This window comes from Haemorhous mexicanus, chromosome 22, assembly GCF_027477595.1.
Source record: "Haemorhous mexicanus isolate bHaeMex1 chromosome 22, bHaeMex1.pri, whole genome shotgun sequence".
In the NCBI taxonomy this organism is placed as follows: domain Eukaryota; kingdom Metazoa; phylum Chordata; class Aves; order Passeriformes; family Fringillidae; genus Haemorhous; species Haemorhous mexicanus.
The window spans coordinates 7,441,171-7,462,839 of NC_082362.1; the positions used below are offsets into that span (position 1 = coordinate 7,441,171).

The 21,669-nt window shown below is 60.7% G+C and overlaps 2 protein-coding genes across 7 annotated transcripts in view; one reads left to right on the forward strand and one right to left on the reverse strand.

Annotated features, from left to right (window-relative positions):
* Window positions 1–415: 415 nt before the first annotated feature.
* PIPOX (pipecolic acid and sarcosine oxidase) lies at window positions 416–3,270 on the forward strand. Of its 2 annotated transcripts, XM_059866351.1 has the most exons (8): window positions 416–569; window positions 882–1,030; window positions 1,446–1,647; window positions 1,763–1,945; window positions 2,012–2,164; window positions 2,231–2,389; window positions 2,498–2,573; window positions 2,668–3,270. In XM_059866351.1, the coding sequence occupies exons 1-8, from the start codon at window positions 444–446 to the stop codon at window positions 2,796–2,798; spliced, it is 1,179 nt and encodes a 392-aa protein (XP_059722334.1). In that variant the 5' UTR covers window positions 416–443; the 3' UTR covers window positions 2,799–3,270. The 2 variants fall into 2 exon arrangements, with proteins under 2 accessions (XP_059722334.1, XP_059722335.1); XM_059866352.1 differs by lacking the exon at window positions 2,012–2,164.
* A 904-nt stretch (window positions 3,271–4,174) lies between these two features.
* Window positions 4,175–21,669, reverse strand: part of MYO18A (myosin XVIIIA) — a 36,463-nt gene continuing 18,968 nt past the window's right edge. For 3 of the 5 annotated variants that reach the window (XM_059866347.1, XM_059866346.1, XM_059866345.1), the window contains 30 exons: window positions 21,532–21,622; window positions 21,254–21,446; window positions 20,762–20,848; window positions 20,058–20,199; window positions 19,689–19,848; window positions 19,423–19,609; window positions 19,100–19,334; window positions 18,173–18,282; window positions 18,019–18,084; window positions 17,644–17,772; window positions 17,047–17,190; window positions 15,962–16,051; window positions 15,757–15,876; window positions 15,569–15,680; window positions 15,339–15,466; window positions 15,074–15,228; window positions 13,806–13,929; window positions 13,529–13,729; window positions 13,123–13,233; window positions 12,699–12,803; window positions 12,441–12,587; window positions 12,237–12,350; window positions 11,978–12,094; window positions 11,792–11,875; window positions 11,433–11,570; window positions 10,572–10,757; window positions 10,350–10,489; window positions 9,247–9,291; window positions 7,634–7,756; window positions 4,175–4,454 (listed from right to left, as the gene is read on the reverse strand). In XM_059866347.1, coding sequence (XP_059722330.1) covers window positions 4,316–4,454; window positions 7,634–7,756; window positions 9,247–9,291; window positions 10,350–10,489; window positions 10,572–10,757; window positions 11,433–11,570; window positions 11,792–11,875; window positions 11,978–12,094; window positions 12,237–12,350; window positions 12,441–12,587; window positions 12,699–12,803; window positions 13,123–13,233; window positions 13,529–13,729; window positions 13,806–13,929; window positions 15,074–15,228; window positions 15,339–15,466; window positions 15,569–15,680; window positions 15,757–15,876; window positions 15,962–16,051; window positions 17,047–17,190; window positions 17,644–17,772; window positions 18,019–18,084; window positions 18,173–18,282; window positions 19,100–19,334; window positions 19,423–19,609; window positions 19,689–19,848; window positions 20,058–20,199; window positions 20,762–20,848; window positions 21,254–21,446; window positions 21,532–21,622 — 3,923 coding nt within the window. In that variant the 3' untranslated portion in view covers window positions 4,175–4,315. The remainder of the gene's footprint in view (window positions 4,455–7,633; window positions 7,757–9,246; window positions 9,292–10,349; window positions 10,490–10,571; window positions 10,758–11,432; window positions 11,571–11,791; window positions 11,876–11,977; window positions 12,095–12,236; window positions 12,351–12,440; window positions 12,588–12,698; window positions 12,804–13,122; window positions 13,234–13,528; window positions 13,730–13,805; window positions 13,930–15,073; window positions 15,229–15,338; window positions 15,467–15,568; window positions 15,681–15,756; window positions 15,877–15,961; window positions 16,052–17,046; window positions 17,191–17,643; window positions 17,773–18,018; window positions 18,085–18,172; window positions 18,283–19,099; window positions 19,335–19,422; window positions 19,610–19,688; window positions 19,849–20,057; window positions 20,200–20,761; window positions 20,849–21,253; window positions 21,447–21,531; window positions 21,623–21,669) is intronic. The other 2 variants (XM_059866349.1, XM_059866348.1) reach the window with 1 other exon arrangement.

The window sequence follows — 21,669 nt, forward strand, 5'->3', positions numbered from 1 at the left end:
ACAAAAGATGGCGACAAAATGGTTTATGGCTGTAATAAATTGTGCTGGAGGGAAAAAAGAGCCCTGTTTGCCTGGAAGCAAGGAGGGGTTTCCCATTGGCACACAAATGGAAGCCCTGTGTCCCACCACAGCTGGAGCCAGCAGTGACCAGGGGGAAGGAGGAATTATTGGAAGTGGTTTTCCTTCACGTCTCTGCCACCCTGATCAGCTGAGCTGCCTGCCCTGCTGGGACCAGGCGCTGGTGTTGGTGGGGGAATGAGAATATCTGTGCCTGGCCAGCTGCAAGGGACAGAAAGAGTGTGGCCCCTGTGTGCCTCGGTGTTCCCACAGAGCTGGAAGGCTGCCAAGGCTCCACCACCCGCTCGGCTTGGCTGGACTCTGCCCCGTTCCTCCCCTTGGCCCCCTCCCAGCGGCCACAGAGAGCAGCAGGGACGAGGACGGCCATGGCTGCCCCAAGCCAGCCCCAGAAATCCACCTACGATGTCATTGTCATCGGGGCCGGCATTCAGGGCTCCTTCACTGCCTTCCACCTGGCCCAGCGCCACAAGGACACTCTGCTGCTGGAGCAGGTATGGTGACCCCATTCTGCCACGTCCCCATTCCCAACAGGCTGGGGAGGGTGCCTGCAGACCTGGCTGCCCTCCACCGCGGCACAGAGCAGAGCTGCTGCTGGCACTGCAGTCCCCAGTGCCAGGACACCCTGTCCCTAATGCCAATACCCTCATGTCCCCAGCGCCAGGACCCCCATTTCCTGCTGTTTCCCGGCACTGTGGGTGACAGGACAGGCTGTGTCCCCAATGCACGGCGCTGGCGCACACGGGGCTGGTGGCATTGAGGGTGGCAGTGTCTGTGGTCACCCCTATGTCCTCTCTGCCTCACAGTTCCTCCTGCCCCACTCTCGGGGCAGCTCTCACGGGCAGAGCCGCATCATCCGCAGCGCCTACCCCCAGGAGTACTACTCCCGCATGATGCCCGACTGCTTCCGCCTCTGGCAGCAGCTGGAGGCCGAGACCGGCACCAGCCTCTACAGGTGATGGGGACAGGGACGCAGCCACCGCCGGGCGCTGTCCCCTCCCCGCGGGACTGGGGGCAGTGACCTTTGGATGGGATGCGGCTTCCTTGGCAGGCAGTTGCCAGCTCCTGGTAATTTATGGGGCTCCACGAAGGAAATGTCTTTAAGGAAATGAACATCTAAATGATCCTCCTGTGCCGTGCCCTTGCTGTATTTAGGGGGAGAGTGTGATGTCAGTGTCCAGACCCTCCCCATGCACCTCACTCTGCCCTTGTCCCCTGCATCCCACCGTGTTGTGCCCCAGCACCAGGGTGTGACACATCCCAAGCATCACTGCTGTCACCGTGCCTCAGTTTCCCCCAGGGACAAAGCAAGCCGGGGGTCCATACAGGGAGGGGGAGCAGGGCGAGCTGACGTGACTGGTGGGATGCAGGCAGACCGGACTGGTGATGCTGGGGCCGCCGGGAGAGCCGGAGCTGGAGGCCTGCAGGAGGAACCTGGGTGTTGACGAAGTCCTTGACGCAGCGGCGCTGTCCCGGCGCTTCCCGGGCTTCCGGCTGCAAGCCGGGCAGGTGGCCGTGCTGGACAGCACCGCCGGGGTGCTCTTCGCTGACCGGGCACTGCGGGCAGTGCAGGTGGGTGCTGCTGAGGGGATGGAATGCTTTGGGTTGACATGGGATGGTTTGGGATGGGATGGGTGTCCCCTGGCTCTATCCTCGCAGCCACCTCCTGTCGCCCCCCCCCACCCAGGAGGTTTTTCGCCGACATGGAGGAACCCTGCGGGACGGGGAGAAGGTGCTGAGCATCCAGCCTGGGGCCACGGTCACTGTCACCACCACTGCTGGGGTGTACAAAGCCCCCCGGCTCATCATCACCACCGGAGCCTGGACTGGTGCCTTTGTGGAACAGCTGGGTCTCCGCCTGCCACTGCAGGTAAAGGTTGGTGGCACGGGGTGGGGGGTGGCACAGTCATGGCCAGAGCTAATGGAGTGATTCCAGCCCCTGCGCATCAATGTCTGCTACTGGAGGGAGAAGCAGCCTGGGAGTGCTGGCTTGGGCAGTGTCAGCCCCTGCTTCTTGACCCTGGGGCTGAGCCAAGCCCCCCACGGCATCTACGGGCTGCCCTCCATTGAGTACCCAGGTCTGATGAAGGTGAGCAGGGCACAGCTGAAGGTGAGGGATTCCCTAGCCAGCCTACCCTGACCAGTTTTGCTCCAGGTGTGCCACCACCATGGCAGCCCCACAGACCCAGAGAAGCGGGATCAGGTCCCCTCGAGTGCCCCCCGCCCTGACATCGCCGTTCTGAGCAGCTTCATCAGCAGCTATCTGCCCGGGCTGGAGACCCAGCCAGCAGTGATGGAGACCTGCCTCTACACGGTGAGACCCTCCCCAGGACACAGATCCAGGCATCTGGGGTCCTGAGCCTTCCTCCACCCCAAGGTGGACCCCAGCCTGTCCCCTCACCTTCACATCCTGGCTCCCCAGAACACTCCAGATGAAGATTTTATCCTGGATCGGCACCCCAAGTTCAGCAACATCGTCATTGGTGCCGGCTTCTCAGGTAGGTGAGGGCAGCCACCCCCCAGCCCAGCACCCCAGAGCTGTTCAGGGTCGTGGGGATGGTTGTGTCCCCACCTTCCTTCTCCTTCCCACAGGCCATGGGTTCAAGCTGGCGCCAGTGGTGGGGAAGTTGCTGTGTGAGCTGAGCCTGGGCGAGGAGCCATCCTACAACATGGCCCACTTTGCCATCACTCGTTTCCCCGGTGTGCTTGGGGCTGCACAGTAGGTGTGGGGCTCCAGAAGTGCCCCCATGGCATCTCACTGGCCTGCAGCTGTGTCCCTGCATCTCCCAGTGTCCTCACACCCAGTACACCTCCATCTCCATGTATCTCCATCTCCCTGCACCCTGGGGACTCCCAACATGCTGCATACCTCCAACCCCACACCCCAGATACCCTGCATTGCCACGTCCCCATATTCCACCATCCCAGCACCTCTGCATCCTTGCTTCCCCACACCCCTGCATCCTGGTACCCTGCCTCCCCGCCTCACAGCATCCCAGCATCCCCCATGCCACGCCGTGCCAAACCATCTCTACCAAGCACCCACTCCTGGGGAACAAATTAAGAAGCTTTGTCAGCCTCATGAAGATGGAGCAGGAGCAGCGCGGAGAGACACACTCGCTTAGGAGTCAAGTTAAATGTTTTAATGTTAAATGTGCCATTTTATTATCATTAGATCGCTCCCACTTAATGAAAGCGCATTAGCGCAGCGTGGCTTTATGGCAGCGAGCACCGAGCTTGGCCTGTGTGCTTCCAAGAGATAGTGGGGAAAGGGAAACAACCTGCCAAGGAGTGAGGGGGTCCCCAGGGTGCAGGGTGTGCCTGGGGCCAGGGCACAGCACATGGCACGGGGACAGCACACGGCCGGGGCCGAGGCTGAGCTGTGCAGGCAGCCAGCAATGCACATCATCATCTCCTCCACGTTAATTATTTAACGCCAGCAGGCAGAGGCTCTGTCCCGCTGCTCATCTGCATATTTATGAAGATTGATAAATTATTCAGCACTGGCACCCACGAGGGCTTTCCCCCCGCTCCCCTCCCCAGCACCCATGGGTGCAGCAGGCTCAGGAAAGAGGCCAGACTTGGCCTATCCATGAAGCTCTGCATCCTTGCTGGGGCTGGATGCGTTCCATCAGACCCTTCCACCATGCAGACACCCCCCCAAAACGGGGAGACCCCCCCCAGGCACACAGAGCAGGCAGCAGCCAGTATCACCAGCCAGAAATGACGTTTATTTTCATACTGAAAGTAAAGGGGGTGGGGGAAGATGCACAGCTGGGCTAGTGCAAAACAGCCAGGCAGAGGTGGAGGGCTGGGGGAGGGGGGGGGGTCACAAAAACCCAGGTGGGCACGTGGGACCCTCTCCCCATGTCCCCCTCCCGGCTGCCGGGTGGCTGCTCCCCAGGGCCCGGCCAGCGAGAGACGTCTTTGGCTCAACTAAAAGGGGTGTAAGAGGACGGCAGGGTGCCGAAGGGGGGAGTTTAAGTTACAAAACAAGGTGCCAGCAGGCACTGAGGAATAAATCCCGGGTGCCGGAGCAGCCGACTCCGCCGCCAAGGACAGACAGGAGGTGGGAGGGTGGGGGGTGCAGCCAGCGAGCCGGCCGGGCTGCTCCTCCCATGGCTGGAGCCGGGGGGCGGCTGCGTGCGTCCCCCCCAACCCGTGCAGAAGAAATACCGGCTGCCCGGGGCGGCCCCTGGAGCTGAGTGTTCCCGGGGCAGAGGGAAGTGGTGGTGAGGGGCTAGGCAGGGGTCTCGGCAGCCCGGCTCTCCGCCTCGCTGGCACTGGGGGAGCTGCGGGAGGAGCGACGTGTGCTGTCCCCGGCGTCCTGCTCGTCGTCCCATCTGTCGTAGGTGAAGGTGTGCCGGGAGCTCGTGGGGCTGTGGGAGAGAGCAGGGTTAGGGGGGGTGACGAGGGGCTCCATGTCCCCAGCATGGCTTGGCTGCTGAGCTCAACTCCCCTCCGGCTGCAGCGGGAGCTGCGGTGAGCCAGCACGCTGGCAGCCAGCTGGATGGAGCCTTGATTGCCTCCTTTTTTATTCTTTCCGAGATATTTGGGACATGCCTCACTGCAAACAACTCCTCGCTGCGCTGAGCTGAGCCCCTGCTCTGCAGTGGGGCCGAGCTGAGCCTGCCCAGGAAAAGGCTCATGGCCCTGAATGCCAACAGCAGTGCTCCCAGACACCCTGAGGGTCCTGGCTGTACTTGAGCCCAGAGCTGGGTGCTGGGAGTGTTGCTCCCCAGTACCCCATGATGCCTTCCCTTCCTCTGGGATGGACAGCTCAAGGCAACCACATTTCCAAAAGCCTTTTTTCCCTTCCTCCAGCCACTTTCCTATTCAGCCATCAGAAAGGACGAAGCCTACTCTGAAATTGCTGCCAGCGAGCCCAAACACACCCTCTCTGCATCAAACAGTGTGCAGAGCTCCAGAGCCCTGCAGTTGATGCCATTCACACCCCAGATTCCCATCACAGGCACCCAAAAGGGCACAGAGCAACTCTGACCTCCAGCAGTCCAACCTGGGTCCCCCCCAATGGGTGCTGCCTCCCCCCATGCTCACACACTGCAGCGGGTGCATGTTAGTACCCATCCCACTCCCCTCTGCTCCTGGGGGCTGTGCTGCCCATCAAACCCTTAAAAATTTCCTGAAGGAGCAAATCCAGATGTGTCCTGGCCGATGGCTGGGGAGCCAGGAAGGGATTAGCACTTCCTGGTGTCCCGCAGCTGCTAATCCTGACCACGCTGCGTCCTGGCAGCACATGCAGCTGCCGGTCCCGCTGTGGCCACGCCGGGGATCTCCCCAAGGATGGAGATGCCCAAAGCAGGGCTGCTGCAGGCACAGAGGGCGGCCCCATCCCGGGGTGCCCCATGCCGGCGGAGGAGAACTCCGGAGTCAGGAGAGGGTTAGGGCGAGCGGTTAGTGGCACACGGGGAGGTTCATGCTGCACGGCACACACCGCCCCCACCTCCTGCCTCAGTCGCTCTCGGGACGGTACAGGTACTTCATCATCAGGTTGTCCACCTGCTTTTTCCGCTGCTTCTCCTCCTTCTTGCCCCGGGCAGGACGTGTCGGCTCCTCGCTCCCTGCCCCCCGCGGGCCCTTCTTGACACTGGAGGTGCTGCGGTAGGAGCTGGTGGAGCCGGAGGAAGACTCGGAGGAGGAACTGGACTCGGATGATGACTGCTGCTTCTTCTTCTTCTTCTTGGATTTCTTCTTGCTTTTCTTGGCACGCTTCTTGGAGCTCTTCTTCTTCTGCTCCTCCTCTTCCTCAGAGGAGCCCGAGCTGCTGCGGCACCGGCAAGTGTGCCGGGAGAAGTCGAGGGCGGACGCGGAGCGGCGCAGGCTGCCGGAGGGGCGGTCAGCGGCGCCCAGAGGGGCCGCGCTCCGGACACTCCTGACACTGCGGACACTCCGGCCATCGTCCCCCGAGTCGGGGCTGGAGTAGCCCCTGGTCTGCAGCGGGCGGTAGCTCAGCACCTCTTGGATGGCGGCTTCCAGGTCGGGGTCGAGGTAGGAGCGGTGCCGCACGGGACGGGCGTCCCCGGGACCCTCCTCCTCGGAGGCCGCGCTGCGGGGCCGTGGGGGCACCGAGAAGCTGCGCCCCAGGAGGGGCTGCCCGCGGGACCCCTCGTCCGCCTCATCCAGGTGGCTGCGGGCCAGGGAGAGCCGCGACTCAGGGCGGCCCTCGGGGCCCCCGCGCCGGCTCCGCAAGCTGCCGGGGCTGGAGAGGGCGAAGCTCAGCACCGAGCACCCCTCGTCCCCATCGTCGCCGTCCTCCAGCCCGCGCCAGGAGGCGGAGGAGACGCGGCTCACTGGGGCGGAGGCGACAGACGCTTTCTCTACGTCGGTGGCCGAGAGGGACCACCGCTTGTCCAGCCCTTGGCGAGCCCGGCCGCTGGCGTCGGCGAATGCGCGGGCGATGACGGCCGCCCGGTCCTGGGGCTCGCCGCCGCGGGCCGCCCGGCGCGGAGGGCGCTCGGGGGAAGGCGGCCGCTCGCCCAGGGCGCTGAACAGCGTCTGCTCATCCCCGCGGCCGCCTATGGAGTCTTTGAGGCCCGGCCGCTTCCTGTAGCTGAGGGAGCTCAACACCGACACCGGCCGCTCCTCGGGCTCGGGGCCGTCCGGCGGGGCTGACCTGTGCCGCGGCACCACGGCCCCGCACGCACCGGGGAGACAAGAGAGACACGGAGATGAGCGGGAGAAGGAGGGGCCGACGAGGCGGCCTCGGCAATTTGCGTCAGCGGGAAATGGCATCGTGGAAAAATGTCATGTAAATGGGGGAATTGTTCTAGCCCAGCACTTTGATCCCCCTTTAAAGTGTTGCCTTCAATTTATTTCATTGTCGGCTACCTGGAGCCGCTGCGTTTGATTCCCGACTTCAGAAAAGGTGGAATTATCTCCAATAACAAAATGTTTTACATCTGCACCGCTGAATAAATTAAACCAATTAACAGAAACCAGCTCAGATCTTTCCCCCCTGCTCGGCAGAGGGAGGGAGTCCCCTGGGACTCCTGGAGCCCTGCTAGGAAATTGGGTTTGGATAAAAGCAATCTGTGCTCAGCAGGCAAGCGTTTTACAGGGGGAAGGGGAGTGGGGCTGTGCGCCTCAGCCCCATGCAGTGGGTGCACCTGGGCATGTTCCCCACCTCTGCCAACATTTTCTGAGAGGTGTGGGGAGAGATGGGGTGCGGCTGCAGAGGAGGGCAGGATGGAGCAGGGAATCAATCCTGGAGAGATGGAATCCTGCACAGAGCTAAAGCCCAGCACCGCAAGCCCTGGGGGAGTCAGATGGGGTGGGGGCTGCGGATGCCCTGTAGGCCTCCGTGGTGGGATGAGGGAAGGGGGACCAGGGAGTTCCCCCTGGGTAGAGGGACGTGTGTCCCCAATGAAGACTGAGCCGCAAACCAGCATTAAATCTGCCCTGGCCATCCACACAAGCACCAGGTGGGAACACAGCACCAAATGCCACATCTCACAGGCACCCACCCAGCCCTATCCACATCTCAGCACAGCTCAGCTCGTCCTCTGCATGCCAGCCCCATGCCCAGCCCTGCACCCACCTGCTGCCCTTCAGGCTGCCATCATCAGAGAGCGCTTTGGAGGAGCCTTTGTTCTTGGAGAGCCAAGACTTCACCCCATCCACGCGCTCCTCCAGCTCCGAGTCCACATCTGAGTCACCGTCACTGCCAGAGGAGTAGGTCAGGGTGGAAGAAAGCAAGAGGTCAGCAAGGGGCAGTGAGTTTTTGGGTGCTGGAGAGATGGAAGTGCACTGGAAGGCACTGAAACCCTCCAGCACCCACTGCCTGTGTACCCTGGCATGGGTGAAACCCCATCCTATGGCTCTGCTCCATCTCTGGGACATAATCTGCACACACATAATTCAACCTGCAAGCCAGGGGCTCCCTGAAGCACCCCCAAACTCCTGTGGCTACCCAAGGGGCTCCTGCACCCTCTGCCCAACATCTCCCTGTCACTGCCTGGCTTTGAGGCAGCAGGCAGGGCACAGCTCCAGAAACACAGGAGATTTCCAGCTCCAGGATTGGGAAGGAAATAAGTGGGTTCATTTCATAGGCTGCCGCGGAGTGCAGAATTACAGCGAGGAAGAGCAATGCTGATGGCCCCGGGTAAACAGGAGTTTAGCAGGCGGAACAGAAACGGCTCTGGCACGGCGGGCGCGGGAGCACAGCAGGCAGATTTACAGCCCTGCCGTGCCCCAGAGCCCCTGATTTACGTCCCGGCGTAAAAAAAGTCCTATCTGGCTTAAACCATCTAATTTATAACGGCCGTTCGTAACCATATTGATTGCCTTTAGAAAGAAGGTGCTGTCTGCATTGCAAAATCCATTCCTCCACGTTAAAAGCATCCCTGAATAAATCTCTCTTAATACCTCACCGCTTACTGCTTTCATTAGGGCTACGGCAGCACCGTCGGGATCTATACGGAAATTGAAGCGGTGTGGTCCCCTCTTGCCACCCCGCTCCCACCAGGCCACTCCAAGGAAGGGATGGGATGTATCACATGATCTCAAATGGCCTTTTATCCACTTGGTTTTGGGCTTATTCCCTGCCTGGGAATGAAAGCAAACAGCACAAGGGACAGGCCTGGATAGACCCTGCATATGAATCCTTCTCTTTTTAAATTCAGAGCAACAAGCCGCTCTCCATCCTGCGCATCTCCCTCCCCTGCAATACATCCAGGCAACGCTGGGCTTGGGGAAAAAAAAACACCAACAAAAAACCACAGAATGACACAAAAAAAACCCCCAATGAGCCCCAAAAACAAGCTCTGGGGGCAGCTAGGGTTTTCTGACCAATGGAATTAAGCTCCACATCAAACACAGTTTATGTCCAGGCAAACGTGCCGTTAGTTAAGCAGGACCTGGGTCGTGGGAGCGACCATGGATGGGGTATTAATTAGTGTCAGCAGGGCTCCATTGCTGCCCCACGCTGACACATTTGTCATCAGCCATGGCAGAGCATCACCCCCCACCCCATTCCCGGGGCTCATCCCGTCCCCATGCACGGGATGTGGTTATGTGCCCTGCTGTGCTGTGCTGGGCCATGCCGTGGGTGCTGTTAGGGCATGCAGAGTTGGGCCAGTGGCATGCGGGACCCCGGCCCCTGGGGGTGAGGTGGGGGTTAGGGGAGGGGAGAAGGAAAGAGATGCTCCTCACATTTTACTCTTTCTTTTCTGATACTTTGCCACCATGTCCTGCAAACTGGGAGGGGTTGGAGGGGGCAGGGTTGGAGTGGGGAGAAACACAACAGAAAAGAAATTAAATGAAAGAAAAAAAAATCAAACCAAGTGGGTGGGCAAATTAAATTATGGGGAAGGGTCAGGGGAGGAGGTGAGGCTGCCCTGTGCCCCTGGAGTGGGGTTGCATCCAGCTGGATCCCAGCATCCCAGGTTGGGTGCTGGAGTGTATCCAAAGAAAGGCAACAGAGCTGAGGAAGGGTCTGGAGCACAATTCTGATGAGAAGCAACTGAGGGAGCTGGAGGGGGTTCAGCCTGGAGGAAAGGAGGATCAGGGGGAACATTTTCACTCCCTACAACTTCCTCAAAGGAGGCTGTAGCCAGGGGGTGTCAGATGCTGGTCCCAATGAAAAAGCAATAAGACAAGAGGACATGGCCTCAAGTTGTGCCATGGAAGGTTTAGATTGGATATTAGGGAAAATTTCTTCACCAAAAGGGTGATCAGACATTTTAACAGGTTGTCCAGGGAAATGGTGGAGTCATTGCCTGGAAACACTTAAAAAATGTGTGGCTGTGGCACTTAGGGACATGATTTAGTGCTAACATGGCAGTGCTGAGTTAATGGCTGGAGTTGATTCTCTCAGAGGTCTTTCCCAACCTAAACAATTGTATGATTCTATAATTCTATCCTGGGCTGGGCTGGATCCCAGCATCCCAAACCTCCTGCCAGCTTGTGCTGCCCTGGCTCCTGGGGCTCCCTGGGCTGTTTCCAGCCAGCTGGCAAGATCCTGGATGCATTTCAGGCACCTCCACAAATGGTTGAAGCTCATGGGGGCTGCGGGTGGACGGAGGGATGGATGCACAGATGCATGGACTGATGCCTGTGTGCACAGGTGCCCGATGCATGGACGGACAGACACGGGTGCATGAACAGATGCACGTGTGCACGATGCATGGATGGATGCACAGACAGCATCCTGCCAGGGCCAGGCAGAGCCAAGGGGTCCCTGTGGCATTTCTGAAGTGGCAAGGGGAAGCAGTGACCCCCAGGGATGCGGGGGAGCCGGGCCCAGGTGCTCTCACCTGTTGATGAGGTCCTCATTGCTGTCACTCTCCATCTCATCCTCGATGGCCGCCTGCAGGTCCCCGATGCGCTTGAAGGCCAGCTTCAGGTCTGACTGCAGGCTCTGGTTGGCAGCTTCCAGGCTCTCCAGGTCCATCTCCTGCGGGGAGGGAGTGGGATGAGCCACATTCCTCAGGGAACACCCCCTTGTGCCCTGCCTGGCCCTATCACGGGTTCCTCACCAGCTCGTGCTTCTTGCGGCTGGCTTCTGCCTCCTTCTTGGCCAGCTCGCCCATCTCCTCCTTGACATCGCGGAGCTGCCGCTGCAGCCGCTTGTTCTGCTCCTTCTCCCGGTTCTCGGCGGCTGCGCGCTGATCCCGCTCCTCCGTCAGCTTCTCCATGTTCTCCTTCAGCCGCGTGGCCAGGCTCTGCCAAGCACCAGGGTCACCCCAAATCCCCCCAAGGACCTCTCACCCCGCAGGTCCACCCTCACCCCAACACCCACCAGCTGATGATGCAAGGATGGATCCCACTCCCATCAATTTACACAAGGAGATGGAGGAGAAACCACCCCCTCCCAGGGCCAGGCAAGGGGCAGAACAACAGCAAGGGCTTTGTTGAATTGGAAAAATAGATTTAACTGTGTGTGAAGTAATTAAAACATGTAACAGAGGGAAAAAATAGCTCCCGTTCTCCCCCAGCCACTGAGCCAGCCGCTGCATATTTATGGCCCCGGCAGAGAGAGTGGAGAAGGAAATAATAGCTTGGAAAATATGAAGAGGAGAGCTAAGCTGCCGCGCTCCCCGGCAGAGCTGCGGAGGCAGAATATAAAACAGGCTGCGTTCGCGGGACTGGGGAGTCTATAATTTCCCTAAGTCGATGCAGGGAAAGAGCAGCACTTTGCCGGGCTGGGCGGTGGATTACTGTTATCAGTGCTTGCAGGGAGCCTTCCCTGTGGAGACAGGGATGGGCTGCCAGAGGGGGAGGGCTGCAGTGTGGGGGGTCATGGGGAGGGGAGGCACTCTGAAAAGTCTCAGGCACCTTCATTAAGGTCCTGTTGCACCCCTGTCCCAGCTGGAGCAGAGGGAAAGCCCTGTGACTACCTCCAGGCGCTTGACTTGCGTCCTCTCAAACTCCAGCCTGGTCTCCAGCTCACGGATCTTGGCCTCCTGCCGGCTCACCAGCGACTTGTCCACCATGGATTGCTCCAGGAACTCCAGCTGGCTCTGCAGACCTTGCAGCTGCGGGAGAGGGCACAGCCTCAGCCTCGACCACAATCACCCTGCCCCCACTGCCACGCTGTCCTGGAGGAGAGCTGCTGGCCATGCTGCTCCCATCCTGATGGAGAGCTTCCCACCAGACTGCTCTGCACCCCCATTGTGCAGTGCAGTCCTGAATGCTGTGGGCAGCAGGTCTCTGGGTGCCTCCCATTGTCCTAGCTTCACTCAGGGTGCATCCTCACCTTCTCCTGCAGTTCCTGCTTCTCCTTGCTGACCTCCTCCAGCTGTGCCTGGAGGTCATTCATCTGTGCCAGGTCCCGGGATGCCTGCAGGACACACGAGGGCCATCAGTGGGGATCCCACCGCACTGGCTCCACGAGGGACATTTTGAGGGGGTGGGGTGGGTGCAGCTGCTCCTCCCACTTCACCTGGGCCACAGCTGCTTTGTGCTTCTTCATCAGCTCATTCATGTCCTCCTGGTCCTCCTCCAGCCGACTCTGCACTTCATTCTTTTCCCGCTGCAGACGGCTCAGCTGCTCCTCCAGCTGCAGGGAGACACACATGTCTCCCCTGCATCCCAAGAATGGGGCACTCACCCCCCAAACCCACTCCAAACAGCGTGGGGCCGCCCTGGGTGCAAATGAGGCATGGCCCCACCATTGTTCATCACAACCCAAACCCACTCACCGCCGCCTTGGCCTTGGCAAGGTCATCGATCTGCAGGTGGAGGTCCTCGATCTCCACCTCCATGGATTTCCGGGCCTTGACAGCAGCTGCACAGGTGAACTCTGACTCCTCCAGCTGCAGGGATATAGCTCAGTGCCTGGCTGGGCAACAGGGACACCCTGTGTCCCTCAAAGCCTGCAGTATGAGAAGTGTCTAGATGCATACCTGATTCTTAAGCTGGGTGATCTCCCTCTTGCTGGGTGCATTGTTTTTCAGGTGGTCCAACATGATCTGAGCATCAGCCAGCAGCGCCTTCGTTCTCTTCAGATCCCGGCGCAGGCGCTTTTCCGTCTCAAAGTCCCGCTGGTTGGCCTGTGGCAGGGGAAACTTTGCCACAGTTCCATGCCAGAGGGGTGTCCACCCCACCATGGCCACCTCAGGGTCCCCAAAGCAAGGCAGATGACCAGGTGCCCTTCACCCCACCTGCTCGCTGACAGCAGATAATTTGCTCTCCAGCTCCCGCTTCTCTCTCAGCACCTTCTGCTTGTCCTCATACTCCTCCTCCAGCTGAACCTCCATCTGCTTCAGCTGGGGACAGACAGGGGCAGCAAGTCAGGGTGGCGGGGAGGGGTCATGACCCCTCCTCACGTGTCCCCACAGCCTGGAGACACTGGGTGACCCCACCAGCTGGGTGTTTGCGCAACCAGAGGCACAAAGCCCGGCGTGCGCTGGCCCGGGCAGCAGACGGACTGGTCGGACCCGCCGGGCCGGTGGAGCCGGGCTGTGGTCGCTGCGTGGGAGCCGGGTGCTGCATGACGGTGCCCAGCTGGCAGCTCCCAGTACCCAGCCAGGGTATGGGGATGCATCCCAGGCCCTCCTGGGCAGAGGGGACACAGCCGAGCCCTACCTTCTTCTGGCATGACTGCCGGATCTCCTCCACCTCCTCATCACGGCTCTCCACCTCCTTGGCGTGGGTCTGCCGCAGCCGCTCCATCTCCATCTCCAGCCGCAGCTTCGCCTGCAAATGGTGGGGATGTGTTCAGAGCAAAGGGGACGTGGGGACCCCTCCATACCACTCTCCAGTCACCACTCACCCTGAAAACCCCCCGGTCTGAGGCCAGCTGGGCTGCCCGCCCCATGGTGACCTGCCGGGCCATGGCACGGAGGGCCAGGAGCCGTGTCGGCCGCGGCGATGCCTGGCCTGACGCCGGGCTCAGGGCGACCGCCTCCTCTTCCCAGGCAAGCCCGGCCCAGGTAATAACAGCCCTGCATGAAACCACCCCACCCAGAAACCTCGCCCCTCCCCGCTGTACCTGCTCCAGCATCTGGATGGTCCCAGCCTGCTCATCCAGTTCCTCCTCCTGGTCTTTGACCTTCGCCTCTAGGTCCCTCAATTGTTTCTTCACCTTGGCCAGGGAGGCTTCATCCTTTGACTCCTGGGAGGAGATGTCCTGCAGCTCTGCCTCCAGCGCCTCTGCCTTCTGTGTCAGCCCTGCGATGTCTGAGTCCCTGTCCTGTGAGAGACAGGGTCACCATCAGCCTGGGGCACCCGCTGATTGGGAGGCTGGGGAGGGGCTGGGGGCTACTCACCTCCAGCAGCTGCTTGAGGCCAAAGACCTCAGCCACCAGCACATCCTTCTCTCGGCTCAGCTTCTCCCGCTGCAGCCGTTCCCGCTGTGCCTCCTCATGTGCCTGAGAGAGCTCGCTGTCAAACCTGCACAGGGAGAGTGGGGTGAGCACTCAGCACCCCAGGGACTGATCCTCAGCCCTGTGCTAGGGGCACTGCACGGAGCATCCCCCTCCCTCAGCAGCAAGCACTGGGAAGGGTGGTGTGCTGCTGAGTGCTTGTTTGAAACACACTGTTGATGAGTCTTTAATTGCCACCACAGTGGCACGGAGTCATTTAGACACTCCTCCTGATGCCTTCACTCCATTATAAAGGGGAGTGCAGCACCTGCAGCACCAACCCCAGCAGCACCTCAGCTGTTCTCCAGGGCCAGCATGTGCCCGTGGGACTGTGGCTGCCAATGGCAGGGGCTTGGCTACTCCAAAGCAGCTGGGGACACCAAACCTGCCAGGCAGGACACGGAGGGGTCTCTAGGAGAGATGGGCTCTTGTGGTACCTTGGCTCCCACAGATGCATCCCAGTGTGGGAGTTCCATGTGACATGGCACCAGTCCCATCCCCAAAGGGGACACACAACCCCCTGGACAGGACACAAGCCCCTGCTGAAGGAGTGCTCAGCACAGCCTGTAGCCAGGCAGCCACGTGGCAATCTCTTCCAGTGCCCCTGGGATGGGATCAGCTGGATTTGCTCCAAAATCACTGCCTTTGGGGCTTGGAAAACAACCCTGCGCTTGAGTTTGTGACCTGCGTTAAACACCTCGGCAGCTAATCCCCATTTTTCCTTGCGCTGGGTAATAAACAGCTGCATTAGCACAGACTCCAATCCGCGGAAATTGAAATTAATTAGATTGGATTCTCTCGCTGTATTTGTGTGTGCGATCATTACCATAATGAGATGAAAGCGTCCCTGCTGCTTAATAACGTTAGCAAACTTTGGGGCTGGGAGAGGGGACGGGATGGCAGCGCATGCCGAGTGGAGACGTGGGGCACCAGCAGCCTCCACCATGGGGTGTGACCCCACATGGATGGGGTCACTCAGCTCTGGGCCCCTCAAAAGGGCATGGGGATCCCCTTCACAATAAACACATCCAACTTGGGCAGCCCCATCCCGCTGGAGACACCTCGGCCAAGTATGAGCTGGTGAGGTGCCCAAATTCCTGCTAAAATGGTAATGCCACTTTGCCAGAGGCGTGTCCCCCATGTCCCCCCCACTGCCAGGACACTGTCCCCACCTCCTTTGCTTCTTCTCCAGATCATGGTTGCGTCCCTGCTGTCCCTCAAGGTGTAGCTTGGTGTCCTGCAGCTCAGCAGCCAGGCGCTGGCACTTCTTCTTCAGCTGCTGCAGTGCTCGCTGGCTCTCCTCGCTGTCCGCCTGCAGGTCTGCCAGCTGTGGGCAGAAGTGGGCAGGCAGTGAGGGCTCTGGGATGCCACCATGTCCCTGCTGTCCTAGCCAAGCTGAGGGAACCAGGAAGTCCCCAGAGCTGAGCCCCCACTCACCTTGCGCTCCAGCTGCCTCTTGCCCTGCTGCTCCACCTCCAGCTTGTCCTCCAGCTCCTGCTGCAGCCGTTTCTTGGTGAAGTCGATCTCCCGCACTGCTCGCTCGTATTTCAGCCTCCATTCGCCACCTGTGTGGGGAAACATGGTCACCAAGGGGCTGTGGGGGTGGCACTGGGAGAAGGGGACACTGCAGGGTGTGCCAGCAGCCAGCACTGGAGGCAGGACAGTACCTGAATCATCATCGTCAAGCTCGCCATTGAGCTCGGCCGCCCGGATGAGCCGAGCCTCCATCACCTCCATCTCCATCGACTCCATCTGCTTCTTCAGGGCATCGTACTTGGCCTGGGAGGGGACATGGCCGTGGTGAGCACTTGAGGGGGACAGGAGACACTGCGAGGCCGGGGAGGGGCACACTTACCTGCAGGTCCTTCATCTCCTTCTCAGCCCGCAGCCTCTCAGCTGTCTCAGCGTCCAGCAGCTGGGAAGCCGACTCGCCGGTGTTGCGCTCGTCCGTCAGCTCCGACGTCAGTTCTGTGATCTGGGGGCGCCAGGGGGAATGGGACTGTGGGCTGGGGCAGGCTGGCACGGCACCATACCCCATCCTGGCAGCTGCAAAGACCTACCCTGCTCTCCAGGCGGTCGCTGTTGAGCCGCAGCTCGTTACGCTCCTTCTCCACCTTCTCAAGTTTGCTCTTCAGCTGCTGGATCTCTTCCTGCAACAGAGCGGGCGGTGAGGGAGGGGGCAGGCGCAGGGAGGAGGCTGGCGGGTAGGAGGCTGGCAGCTCTTTGCCCCTCCCCAGCACCCCCCTAGCACAGGATGAGCAGGGTGGGGGCTCCCTGGGGCTGCTCTCCCCTGCCAAGGGCTGGGCAGGGACTTTCCCTAACCCGCTCTGCCGTCGTGCCGACTCCAACCCCATAAATGGTGTCGAAATGCCAGGCAGTCCCAGAAAAGCTGCAGAACGGTACCCACATCCCCCGCGAGAGGAGGTGGGAGCACATCAGCAGCTTGCTGAAGGGTTTGGGTACACCCAGCCCAGGTGGGGAGGGAGGGGGCCCACCAGGATGCCCAGGGACCACCAGGCAGTGCTGCGGAAGCATGTCTGGCTGCTAACATCTTCCTCTCTCTTCCTCTGGTCCCAGCACAGGCTGGGGGTGCAGCAGGTGCCCTTGCCCAGGTGCCCCCACCCAGGTGCCTGTCCCCAGCAGGTCGGGGTGAAAGCTGAGCCAGGCAGCAGCTCGTGCTCGCCGGGTGCACCAGTGTCTGGTTGCCAGTGTGAGCGGAGCCCCCGCATTTGCCTCTCAGCGCACGGTTTCATTTCCATTCTCCACGCTTGTAATTGGGCTCAAGCAACAGCCGGCTCTCGGGATGCTAATGACATGCTGATTCGCAAATTAGGGAGCAATTCGAGCCTGGCGCTGACGGGGCACAGGCAGACGGGGTCCTGCAGCTCACCCCATCATGGGCTCCCACATCCCAACCCACTGTGGGATCCTGTATCCTCATCCACCACAGGATCCTACATCCCACCCTTCCCTGGGTTTTGCTTCCCACCCTACTTCAGGATCCTGCATCCCACCCCACCATTAGCTTCTGCATGTGACCCCACCGTGGGGTCCTGCATTCCACCCCACTGTGGGGCCCTGCCCAGGGCCAACGCTCCCCCAAGCCCTCCCTGCTCCATCCAGCACCCCCAGCATGGATACCCACGTCTTTGCCGCGGATCTGGTCCTCGGTGAGCTGCACCTCGATGAGGGGCCGCACTGTGGTGAAGAGCTTCCACCAGGGCCAATCCTTCACCCCTTTGTTCTTCTTGATGTTCTTCTGCACACACCGGATGGCCAAATCCTGGATCTGTGCAGGGCACGGGGTCAGCACAGGGTATGGAGTCAGTACAGGGCCACCAGCAGGGCAAAGCAGGGCACGTGGGTGCTCAGCACCCCTGCCAGCACCCCAACATGCTTCCCTTCATTAGCATTTGGGCTAATTGCAACCGCAAATCTGCTGTTTGATCCTCTCCAGCCCCTTTAAGTGCGAATCCCGGGAAGATGAGGCACTCTAAGATGCCTATTTTACACCTTCTCTAATGATAAAAGTAGGAGCTGAAGCGTGGCTTCATCCTTCGGCGGCGATGCCCAGCAGCCTCCCTGCCGGTTCCCCCTGGCCCCCCGGTTCCCCCTGGCCCCCCACAGCTCCGGGGGAGGCGGGAGGAGGAGGTGCTGGCCCAGGAGGCACAGAAAGGCTGCACTGCCCATTTTAGGCGAAATTGTGCAGCAGAGCGGGGAGGGGAGAGTCGCTGGGACGAACCTTTCTCTTCTTGAAGTGCTGCCGTGCCAGGAAGCCCCTGCACGCCGCCTGGAAAAGGGTGATGTTCCTGCTGGTTTGTGTGTCCCGCTGCTCCTCCAGCCTGGCCAGCGATCCAGCCCGGAAAAACACCTGTGGGAGGGGAGCAGGACAGCGATGGGTGCCGGCATCCCTCCAGCCACGCCGTGCCACCCTCCCACTGGTGGGGATATGTCTCTCCCCTCTGCAGGCACCAGTCCTGTCCCATCGTGCGGTTTTATTCCCAAGGCATGAGGAATGTCGTGGGTGGGAGCGAACAGTGCTGCCCTTTTGCTGTCCCACCGTGCCATGACGCACAGCCCTGCCCACACCCACACCCAGTGGTGTCGGGCACCATACCCGGCTCAAGCCCATGTGGTAGCTGCTCTTCTCCAGGTCCAGTGATTCCAGGAGCTCCTCCACTGCCTGCAGGGAGGGAAAGGTGTCAGGTCTAAGCCCTTTGAGGTGCAGGGGACCCTGGACCACAGCAGTGACTCTGACACGGGGCACGTACCCGCTTCTCATCCACCACGATGTAGTTGCGTCCGTGCTTTTTGGTCAGGTGTGGGGCCAGGACATCAAAGCGCCGCCTGAACTCCGCAAACACCATGTGGTCAGGGTAACCTGGGGAAGCAAGGGAGAGTGGGACTGTGTAGATGCCCAGGGGATGGCCAGGGACAGCCCCACGTGCCCTGACATGCTGGTGTTCGTGTTTTGGGAGAACTGACAGGGTCGCCCCACGTGACTTAAGCTCCCCATGGGGTCAGGCATAGCTGGAATGCTCTCAGCCTCCCCTTGAGGTTTTCCTTGGCTGCATCCTCCAGCAGTTTTGGCTGGGATCAGAGAAGAAAGTGGTCAGATCCCTCCTCGGGGGAAGAGCAGCAACACGTGTTGCCTGTGCAAGCCCTGCTCTGGCTCCTCTCCGAGCCACAGCCAACTCCTGCATCAGGTTCCAGCACTGAGCCTCCATATCTTAATTAACGATGAGGTATTGATGGGAACATTGACCCCGGCACGGGCGGCTGGCCACGGCCATCGATCCAGGAGGTGTGCAGGTGGCATCGATTTCCAATCATGGCAGGAAGGGTCCGGCCTCCAAGCAATAAACCCTCGGCCGGGTGGCTGGCCAGCCAATGTATCGATAAATGCTTTGCTGAGCGCAACCCAGAGGCTCTCGTTCCAGCGGGACAGGGGCTGGATGCCAATGGGATTGCTGCCAGGAACCAGCGGCACCAAGGGAGACACCCAATTAAGGCCATGCCTGTTCCCAGTGCAGATAACAGCTCAGCAGGGGAGGGGGAACAAGGACAGGACCACCCTGGGGAGAAGCTCCAGAGTTCAGAGCTAGGGCACACGCTGAGGGGGTCTTTGGCTTTCCAGTGAGAAGATGCAGCTGGGACCTCGGTGTTGCCCGTTCCCTGGTGCTGGTGGCAGGGCTCACCTTGGCGGTACATGCGGAGGGCATCGAGCAGGCGGGAGCCGCGGAGCTGCGCACGCAGGAGGGGCACGTCCAGCTGCATCAGCCCGGCCTCGCAGTGCTCCGCCGGCAGCTCCAGCTCGCTGCTGCTCACCCGCCGGCACAGCACAGCCTGGGGGTCCCCACCACCCCCTGCCTTGGGCAGGAAGCAGTGCACAAAGTGGAGCTTGGACTTCTTGATGCTGTCGATGAGGGCGTCCTGTGGGTGTGGCAGAGCGGGGTGAGTGGTGACGTGTGGCGGTGCCCCAGCCAGATGCAGGGATCCCCCTTGGCACGCCCTCACTCACCACTTGCAGCTTGATCTGGATGCAGAGGGATTTCTTCTTGACAGCAGCCACGCCGGTGGTGAAGGTCTTGCGCATGCTGGTGGCCCGGCGCAGGGCCAGCTGGGAGCCCCCTTCCAGCCCCGCCACCGAGCCCGACAGCACCAGCGCCGACCCGCCGCGCCCGGCAAACAGGCTGCTGATCACCTTCCTGCAGGGCACAGAGGGCATGTCACCCCCCGGTGTCACATCTCCTCTCTGCCATGCTCCCACCCCAGGACCCTGCTCACTTTTGGGACTCCTGCAGCAGGACAGAGGCGTTTTGGGAGGCCGGGTTGTGCTTGACGTAGTTGAGCCATCCCGTAGCATCGTACTCCACCCAGTTGGTCCCGGAGCTGTGTCCCAGGAGGAAGTGTCGTGGTTTGTCACTGGGGAGCAGCGGGTTGTGCCCTGCAGGGAAACACAGTACCAGTGGGCACAGCCCTGGGCACCAGTGTTTCACTGGGGCATGTCACAGAACCCCAGAATGGCTTGGGTTGGAAGGCACCCTAAAGATCATCTCATTCAAACCCCCTGCCATGGGCAGGGACATCTTCCACTAGAGAAGTTGTTTCTGGTCTAGTAGACACTTCTCCATGGTTCCAGGCCCCCCTTCATACCTTTTTTACCCCCTTCCTGGGGGCCATAGTAGGAGAAGAGCCGCTCCAGCAAGGAGTCCTCGTTGCCACCCGGCTGCAGCGCCTCTTCCTCCAGAAGCCACAGCAGCCCCCGCGCCTCGTCCGTGCGGGCCAGGGACCGGACCTGCAGGGTCACCACGCTGGCAGCCACCCCAACACACCAGGGTCCCCCAGGGCAGGGACATGGGGTGACACAGGGCACCCGGGCCACCCAGGGAGCAGGTAACCTCACACCATGTGAGAGGGATCCTGATTAGTGGAGACCCAGAAGGGAAAGGGTCCATATGGGACACTCCGGCAGCACATCTCACTGAGGTGGGAAATGCAGTGCTGGGCTGAAACCCAGCACAGGGATGGTGCCAGAACCCTTCACCAGCAGGGACTGGAAGACCCCAGGGACTGGAGAAGCTTGGAGACCCATGGACACTAGGAACCTGAGCACCCTGGGGACCAGAGCATCCCAGGGACCAGAGCACTTCAAAAACTGGAACACCCCAGAAATCACGCTCCCTGCCCACAGCACAGGCAGCTCCCAGGACAAGAGGGGAAAACCATGCTGGGGGATGCACTTGCACCCATGCTCTCATGGCCAACACCCTCTTTCCTTCTCCTCTACCACCAAAATGCCAAAAAGCCGCCCATCTGCTGCCATGATGTGGCTGGAAGGAAGAGTGAAAAGTGCTTACCAGTGCCTGGTGTGAGGACTGGTCCACAGCAGCTATGGAGCCAGAGGAGCTGGGCTCAGCATCAGCCAGGGCGAGCTCTATGTTCTCCTGGTGAGGGGGAACAGAGGGAGGTGAGCGCCCACACTGCAGAGGAGCAGTGATAGGGAGTGTGAGACCATCTGGGTGCCGGTCTCGATGGGGTTTAGAGTGATGTGGAGTGCTAAGAAAGGACCAGGACACATGGAAGGGTCCCCATGGGCTGTCAGTGCTGAGATGGAGAAGAAGCAGTGACCACCATCATCACCACCCACAGCCACTCCACCACCTCCCAGCCCAGCCCTCCTGTGCTCTGCTCCACAGCCAGCACAGCAGCCCTGGGCACTGAGAATTGTGTCAGAGCTGCTTTAGTTGGACTGGTCCAGTGATCAATGGGTAAGAAATCTGGAGATGTTCATGCGGGTATGGGAGGGCAGGAGTGGAGGAAGCCATGGCAGCCCTGGGTGTTCCTGGTACCTCCTTGTATCGCTCCAGCTCGCGGGCAAAGGTGCGCTGGTGGAAGAGCTGCTGCAGGCGCTCCTGGGCGTAGTTGTGGCAGAGCTCCTCGAAGGTGGCCCCCCGGCTTTGCCCTGCCAGCTTGGGGTTCTGTGCCCCAGGGGTGTCCACCACCGTCACAGAGCACACCGAGTGCTGGCTCGACTTCAGCGCCCTGGGGGGAGCACAGAGGGACTCAGTGGGGTCAGCAGGTGCAGCCAGGCACCCCCTGCTCTCCTGCTGGCCCCCCCAGCACGTACCTGTTGAGGAGGGAGATGAGGAGTGTGAAGAGCTCGGAGTACAAGCCAGCTGCCATGCCCTCCAGGCACTCCAGCGCCGTCAGCTTGGGACCTGGCCAAAGCAAGCCTGAGTGTCCCCAACCTGGCATCCCTTGGGGC

What these genes read in the sequence shown, in the direction of transcription:
- PIPOX (XM_059866351.1), top strand. Translation starts at nt 444, where the DNA reads ATGGCTGCCCCAAGCCAGCCCCAGAAATCCACCTACGATGTCATTGTC. An exon ending in ACACTCTGCTGCTGGAGCAG is followed by an intron (nt 570 to 881) that starts GTATGGTGACCC and finishes TCTGCCTCACAG; the next exon opens with TTCCTCCTGCCCCACTCTCG. An exon ending in AGTACCCAGGTCTGATGAAG is followed by an intron (nt 2,165 to 2,230) that starts GTGAGCAGGGCA and finishes GTTTTGCTCCAG; the next exon opens with GTGTGCCACCACCATGGCAG.